This window comes from Musca autumnalis, unplaced genomic scaffold, assembly GCF_047663935.1.
Source record: "Musca autumnalis isolate F117 unplaced genomic scaffold, ASM4766393v1 scaffold_3, whole genome shotgun sequence".
Lineage (NCBI taxonomy): Eukaryota > Metazoa > Arthropoda > Insecta > Diptera > Muscidae > Musca > Musca autumnalis.
This window is the reverse complement of record NW_027411866.1, coordinates 151,154,686-151,163,191: the sequence shown is the minus strand read 5'-3', so window position 1 is coordinate 151,163,191 and position 8,506 is coordinate 151,154,686. Positions and strand designations below refer to the sequence as shown.

At 41.4% G+C, this 8,506-nt stretch overlaps 1 protein-coding gene across 2 annotated transcripts in view; it reads right to left on the bottom strand.

The window, feature by feature from the left end:
* Nucleotides 1-1,877: 1,877 nt before the first annotated feature.
* The window catches only part of drd (drop dead), a 124,462-nt gene continuing 117,833 nt past the window's right edge, over nucleotides 1,878-8,506 (bottom strand). For both annotated transcript variants that reach the window (XM_073974860.1, XM_073974861.1), the window contains exons 9-12: nucleotides 3,230-3,592; nucleotides 2,852-3,168; nucleotides 2,637-2,785; nucleotides 1,878-2,571 (exon numbers count right to left, since the gene is read on the bottom strand). In XM_073974860.1, coding sequence (XP_073830961.1) covers nucleotides 2,338-2,571; nucleotides 2,637-2,785; nucleotides 2,852-3,168; nucleotides 3,230-3,592 — 1,063 coding nt within the window. In that variant the 3' untranslated portion in view covers nucleotides 1,878-2,337. The remainder of the gene's footprint in view (nucleotides 2,572-2,636; nucleotides 2,786-2,851; nucleotides 3,169-3,229; nucleotides 3,593-8,506) is intronic.

The following is an 8,506-nucleotide window of genomic DNA, read 5'->3' as shown; positions in this document are numbered from 1 at the left end:
ATGTTGTAGCTGTGAAAATTCTCTACGGGATTGACGTTTATGATTTGTTCTCAGGCTGTACCATTTTTGAGATAAAGAAGCTCAATTTACATTTTTACGTTTTTTTTGTTAGGGTTTCGCGATTTTGCTTGAATACGGCAAGTCTTATAGGCATGGGACCTGAGAAAATCTTATAGCTGTGAAAATTCTCTACAAGACTGGCTTATGTAATTTTTCCTAGGTTGTACCATTTTTTTAAAAATATAAGATTGAAGCAATCCATATTTCAATAATTACACTTTAATGCCCTCTACATTTCAATAGTAACAATATTCAGAGTTTTGTAACTTTGTCATTGTGAGTTTGTAAATATTCCAATTTCCCATTGTGATTGATTCATTGTATTTTAAAGTTAACTGACAGAATGCAACTATGTAAATAATTTATTCTACTACTCTTGTAATACAACTCATCAATTACTACTTTCGATATACCATTTTATGCAACTGTAAACTATTAACGCCCTACTATTTCTTCTCACGATTAGTACTTAGGCTAGAACAAAATTCAATAAAATCGCTCAGTTTGTGATCTACAATCTAACGCGTTACATAACCATCAGATAAGATCACAAGGGGTGATCTCCATTCTAACACGTTATGGTAACTATCAGATAAGATCACATTGAGACAATTTGTCCGTCCGGCAGTATACATCAATCCTCACTTGTGTTTTCCTGAACAATCGACACCAGATTGTTATAAGATTAAGTTGGGAAATTGCAGTCATGACATTGTTTTACAAGGAGACGATACAGAATTGAATTGAATTTTGGTCCCAATTTCAACTTTTATATCTCAAAAGTTGTAAAACCTACGAAAATATCATTAAGGTCAATCTTGTAGAGAATTTTCATAGCTACAACATTTTCTTTAGTCTCATTTTGATAGGACTTGCGGTTTCCAAGCAAAATTGCAAAAACCTAAACAACCCCTAAAAATGTCAACTTGAAACGCGATTTATGTAAAAAGCGCTCCGGCGATTTTTTTGTTTTATGATTTTTCTCATCTATGAACATTGTAGTTTCAGAATCCGCAAAAACTTCCCAGGTGTAAGCACCTTCCATTTAAATTTGATTCAAGAGCACCGTGTAAAGCTTTTAGATAAAAACGAATGGTTCGTAAAATTTTACAAAAACCAAATTTTGAACGTATACGTTTTAGTACGAACGGTTTGTGTGACAGGCAAGCATTTTTACAAAAACAGGCTGTAAATCTTATGTATGTAGCTTCAAACATAAATAAAAGAAAATATGGCACAATTACCAAGGTAGTAGTATCGTAAAATTTTGAATATGTTATTTCAAAACTTTCTTTATGTTGTTGGGGAAATTACAACAAAAATATTTTTTATAAAGGGATTTGACACTTCATATTTGAACGGCTGGTGTGATACCACCACTACCTGGGTAATTGTGCCATGGAAAATATACAATTGTATTCATAAAAACACAATCACATCTCTATTGGATCAATGGAATCGGTTTAAATGCTGACGAAAAGATCGTATCTTTCATGACTACCTTTGAATGGGATCAAATGCTGATGAAACGATCGGATCATTTACGGTTTCTTTTGCATGGGTTCAAATGCTGACGAATTCAAATCCTTCACGACTTCATTTGAACCAATGCAAAAGATCCAGTGAAATCATGGCATCTCATGGAAGCACTTCCATACAATTTTGCTGGGATTCTAGGGGTCACAGCATGACATGTAGAAACAAGTTCCTTAAGACCCTAGCCGGCAGCACTTGGGGTTCATAGAAAAAAACCTTGTTGACCACGTATAAAGCGATAGATAGGTTGGTCTGTGATAAACATATGAAATCGTACCAAGTTTTTTTTATAAATTTTCAATTTTTATTTATTTTAACTTTATATCTGTACAAATGTATGGCTTAATTAAAAACAAATGACTAACAAACTCATTAGTTTCGCATGAATAAAATAAAAAATAAAAAAAAAAACGAAATAATACTAGATGTGGATGCAAATGCAGGATGCAGGTTTGCGCTTCGTGCTTAGTGTATGTACAGGAATAGCAGCGTCGATTAATGTGTAATTAATTTAGGACTACCATGTAAAGAAGATATGCTTGGAGATGAAGAGGAATAGTGAATAGTAAATGTATACAATTAAAAAAAATAATAATAAACGTAAATCGAATTAAATACAATACATGACTACAACTAAAACAACATTAAACTACATAAATACACAGAAATTTTACATTTGGACAAACACAACAACACTACAGCCTATTCTATGGTGGTTCGGTGTGTGTGAGTGGTGTAAACCTAATCGGAGTGCAAGTGTTTGCTTGGTGTTGTGGTGTCTTTGGATGTGCTATCATTGGCGGCAATTGATTTGGTGGTGGTGTTGTTGTTCTCCTTGGCGTCAGGACCAGAGGATACAGCGGTTGGTGGCGTACGTTTTGTCAGTAGTTTTCTGATATTTTGGAATGGTGCATCGAACAAGACCGTCAATACAACAGAGGCAACAAATATGCAAATATACTCATTTGTATCAAACTGTAAGAAAAAGAAAAAATCGGTATTTAGTTACTGGAATTATGTTGAGAAGAAAAAACACCTACCATCACTGAGAAGAAATTGTAGTAATGATGGACATGACGGCGACGTCCCACATTGAAGAAATAGGCAGGAAATTGTGTCAAATAGATGGCATACGATAGTTTGGTAGACACCTGGAAACCCTTCCATGAACACATATCTGTGATGAAATCTAAAAAAGACAAGTAATTAATATTTAACAAAATCTTGGAAAATAATGCATTTTCCGTTTTCTTACTTGTATAGCCATTGTGTGAGGCAAAAACAACCCAAACAAAGAATATGCACCAAGTAATGGGAACAAAGGCTGCATAAATTGCCGAGTGTGTACTATTGTATTGATAACTCATGGAGCCCATGGGTGCTGGACCCAGCAGTGAAATCAACAAACAGGCAATGGCCACAAACCAACCCCAACCAATTTGAGTCTTTGACAATTTAATGCCACGGAATTTACGCAAAGCAAAGCCCAAGAAAATGCCCATAATATAAACTGTGGAACGTAGCGGTGGGAAGGAGTACATGCGATCGGCGGTGCGGAATAAACGTTTGATGCTGAAAGAGGAGAAACATTAAAATACTAACTCACAAACAATTTTCCAAATTCAATACTCACTTCGTGCCGAAATAAATGTAATTGGATAATTCATAGAAAACTGTCACATAATAACGTCCAAATGTGGCTATTAAAGCCAAGGCTGCCAATGCCATAGCACCTTTACGTGGCCATTTCCACATTGCGAAAATCATGAAGGGAGCCACAACGAATAACTGGGTATCAATACCCAAATGATGTGTATGCGTCAGACACATATTGCTGAAACCAAAGTAGTTGTGAATGAACAACAAATTACGCCACCAATTCTTTTTGCAAATATCAGCATGATGTCCAACAACCAAATTCCATTGTGGTCCTGAACCCAACATGGGCAAAATGAAAGTGCAGAAGAGGATAAGAGCGCCTAGTGGTGGAACAATGCTGAAAATAAAAGCAAAAGAAATATACAAATTAATATAAAGGATATTTGGGAACGATTTAAACAAGAAACAAGTTAAACAGGAATCTTGAACGAGGCTTTAGCTCTGGAACTCTATCCTACTTAATGTAATTTAAAAAAAAAGTTCTCTATGATTGCGGTTTGTGGCATGGATTAACTACAGTCAAAGATTGTTCTAGAAATCTACATCTGTCAGGGGATGTCAGTTTGTCACATCCCCATCCAACTTCGGTGAGATGTAATAGATGCCGGGAGTGTGGGTCCATCTCAGGGATTGCCATGTGCGGGAATCCAACAACAGCAGTCGCAGAAGCAGCATATCAGTCGTTGCTGTTCCAAGCTTAACAACAACTGCAACTTACAGCGTTGTGATGGTTTCAACGTACTGAGGAAGGATCGCACCAGAAGTGGAGACCCATCTCTCTTGAGCCTGGCTCTAATGCCCCGTATATACAGTCAGGTGTGGAACTACCGAGGAATAGTTGCTTATACGTATACATCCAGCGGATAAATAGCTGTACTCCAGGTTATAGGCCCATCCAGCCTGCTTTTGAAAGGTCATAACTGTTATACCTTGTAGGACCTTAATACTCATCATAAGTTGTGGGATTCGGAGGGTATATTGCTGGTTGAGCCGATTAATAGCACTACGTTATAACTGTTAGGCCTTGTAGGACTTTAATACTCATCATAAGTTGTGGGATTCGGTCCTCCGCAATGACCAGAGGGGTATATTGCTGGATGAGCTGATTGATATCTCTACGTTTTGCACGGTCAATGTGGACGCCTCTACTAAAATTTGCGGAGAGTGTCACAGTTCGTCAGATAAAACCACCGCGTCACCTGGTCTGACAAATGACGTCGCTTGGAAACACACAGTTTTTTGATGGGTCAGACCGTCTCCGCATAATATTCGCCATTTCATCACCTCTGAACGCAGCACTTTCATAAATCATGGCAAAGCTAATTGGCCTAGTTTCAGAGAGTTCACTAATCACGGCTTCTGGGATCAGCCTAAACACGTCTGATGCTCGCGTAGCAGTGAGGACTATCCGAGACATCGTTTCTGCTGCAGCCGCTCACTGAAGTAAGATCAAATTTAGAGGGGGCTTTCAATAACGTGAAGCTTGAATCAATCTACAATGCTCTCAGCAACGCAGGTGTTTCCTCCATCCTTGTCGAATGGATTGACGACATACTGAAGAGTAGAATCATCAACTCATCCATAGGAGAGAGTTCCGCGAGGAAATCTGTTAACAGAGGCACTCCGCAGGGAGGAGTTCTCTCACCTCTGCTATGGCTTCTGGTAATAAATGAAATACTTGTGTGCTTCGGTCGGTTGAAGATAAAGGTGGTTGCCTACGCTGATGATGTGGTTGTGCTGATAAGTGGCAAATTCTTGCCAACTCTGTCTCAGCTCATGTAAAGAGCATTAGTACAACTCGCAAACTGGGGCCCAGAACAATGGTCTGGGAGTAAACCCGGAGAAAACAGAGCTTGTACTATTCACTAAGAAACGCAAAGTTCCCAATTTCGAGCCTCCAGTCCTGGACGGGGTGGCCCTGGAACTTTCTACGGAAGCTAAATACCTCGGCACTATTCTGGACCATTGCTTGTCATGGAAAAGAAATGTAGAGGAGCGAACGAAGAAAGGACTCATTGCACTCTATTCCTGTAAGAACTCCATTGGGAAAAGCTGGGGACTGAGACCACAGATCATACACTGGCTGTATGTAACAGTGGTCCTGCCCATACTTACCTATGGTGGACTGGTCTGGTGGCAAGCTCTTGGGAACAAAGCGCTACTTTCCAAATTATCAAATACCGGATCGAATAAGAGCACTCCTCAAGCCGTTTTAAAAGTCATCCTGGATCTCCAACCATTGGATATCCTAATCCAGTTTCAGGCGGCGAGGACTGCTCTTAGACTCCGGGAGTCAGAGTGTTGGCGTGGTTCACACTTTGGACACTCGAATGTCCTAAAACTAACTCAAGGTGACAATAGTTGCGTAATCGATTATATGCCTACCTCATTCAAGTTTGACTCCTTAACCGTTATATTCCCAAGCAGAGACGCATGGGCTGAGTGCATATCTCCTCTGGACTGTCTGGCAATTTATACATACGGGTCCAAGATGGAAGAAGGTACTGGCGCTGGCGTCTACTGCGAGAATCCACTAACTAAAAACTCATATAAGCTGTACGATAATTGTAGTGTTTTTCAGGCGGAGATTCTTGCTATCAGGAAAGCAGCTGAATTGGTTAAAGGGCTTAAAGGCAGTCTTACAGGACCGGTGACTATATATGTCGGTAGTCAAGCGGCACTCAAGTCATGGACCATAAACTCAAGAGCTATTCTTGATTGCAGGAGATCTCTGCAGGATATACACGATATCGGTCACAGCAAAATCATGGGCAAGGAGGTAGCAGATGAACTGGCTCGAGGTGGCTCTAGGTCTATCGACTTATCAGTTGATGAAACCGTCTGGCCACCGATGTGTCACCACATCGGCAAACTTCGGGAGTTCTTCAATGAGAAAGCACATCAAAGATGGCTATTGGAACCTGGTTGTAGTGTATCCAAGGCAATCTGGGCTGTGGTTTCTCTTCGAAGAACGGCTTCCATCGTCTCTGTCACTGCAGAGTGAGATCGCTAACTTCAAAATGGGACGACAGTGGCATTGACAACTGCAGACTATGTGAAGATGTGGAGGAGATAGAGACTGTCGAACATCTGCTTTGTAGGTGCCCCATGTGCAAACAAGGAGATACCGTACACTTGGCAGATATGAGATAGACACTCTGACCTTCCTGTCTAACATAGATCCCATCGTCCTACTCAACTTTGCCAGACATTTAGCATGGCTTGGCAAAGATCACTAGCAACCCTTAATAACAAATTTCTTTTTCACTTTTCCAGATACGCCTCCACACTCACCATCATCTCTTCACCTCTATCCATCATCCTTATTTCATCAAGTTGCATCAACACTCTATCATCTCCTTCATCTTCAAACATCTAAGCAATACACCATCATCATTAAATCATCATTTCCAGCATCTGAAAACAGCTTATACAGGATGAACACAATGGACCAAGGGTTTCCGAGTGAAGCAGCCTCAAACTAACCTAAAGACCAAATTTCCTTTCGGAAGCGACGGGATTACCAACCCCAGTGTCCCCAGTGTGAGGGAGCTGACACTGGAAGTTAACAGGTTCGTCGGTGAGCATAAGCGGAACAAGTGGTAAAATCGTCTGAAAAGTTGCACCATGAAGTCGGAATAAGTGAATTTTAGGCAACAGTTAAGTCCCTCTTGAACCCAGAAAAGAAGGATAAATAGGAGAGTGTCACAGTTCGCAAGATATAACCATCATGTCACCTGGTCTGGCAAATAACGCCACCTTGCAACCTGTTGTTTCTGTTGACTCAGACCATCTCCCTATAATTGTCTCAATAAGCAGACCTCTCGATTTCATCACCTCTGAACGCCGCACTTTCATAAATCATGGCAAAGCTAATTGGCCTAGTTTCAGAGAGTTCACCAATCACGGCTTCTGAGATCTGCCTAAACACTTCTGATGTTCGGGTAGCAGTGAGGACGTTACGAGACATCAATACTGCTGCAGCCGCTCCCTGGTCGAATACCCGAAGTGAAAGCAAATTTCCTAACAGAGGCAACGGGATTAGCACATGAGCGTGATGAGTTTCGTCGAGCAAAGCCCAGTGTCAGGGAGCTGACATTGGAAGTTAACAGGTTGGTCGTTGAGCATAAGCGGAACGAGTGGCGAAATCATCCGAGGAGTTGTAACACTGGAGCCGGAATTATTGAATTGTGGGTAATGGTTAAGTCGCTCTCGCACCCTGGAAAGATGGAAGATAGCTGGGGTCCTATGTTACGGCGATGTTACGCTGATTGATCCGAAGAGATGCGCTAGTTATTTTAATCGAAAGTTCATTGAGCACCTCGAAGTTGACAGGGCGAAGTGAAGAGTACTACGTCGCATTAGATCTATTTATGCCGAGAAAGAACCACCCAAATTCACAATGGACGATACCAATGGACGAATGTCATCAGGGGCGCCAAACCATTTAAAGTGTGAGGCCTGACGGAATCTCCATGGTAATGCTAAAATAGCTGGATAAACCCGAACTTGAGTATCTCACTAAAGTTCCCAACCTGTCGCTAGCTACCCACATCGTTTCTGAAGTCTGGCAAATGGGCAGGGTGGTCCCGCTACTGAAGCCAGGCAAGGATGCCAGCAAAGGTGAATCGTACAGGCCGATTTCGCTTTTGTCACCTGTAGCGAAGACCCTTGAAGCCTTAGTCCTCCCTAGCATTAGAAATAACTATCTAGTTGCCGATCATCAGCATGGATTCCATAAGCAGCACAGCACTACAAAAGCGCTGCACGCCATCTCCAGACATATTTGTCGATGACTCAACCAGGAGCGGCCGTGCGATAGAACTGTGATGGTGGCGCTTGACTTATCAAAAGCCTTTGATACTGTCAAGCACTCCACGCTGTTCGAGTACATCGAGCAGACAACCCTCCGGCCAAGTCTGAAACGTTCGATAATTAACTATATGTGTGGTAGCCAGTCGTTTGTGGAATTCAGGAACAAGAAACCCAAGCCCCGTAGAGTGAGACAGAGAGTTCCGCAAGGAGGGGTGATATCTCCGAAACTGTTTAACCTCTACCTCTCCTGTATTCCGCCCCCTCCAGACGACATTAAGATCGTAACGTATGCGGATGATTGTACGATCCTGGCATCAGGTACCTACCCTGATGATATCTGTTAGAGACTGAACTCCTATTTAACCGATATTACCACCTTTTTCCACGCGAGGAATATGCAGATATCCGCCACTAAATCGACGGCCACTCTGTTCAG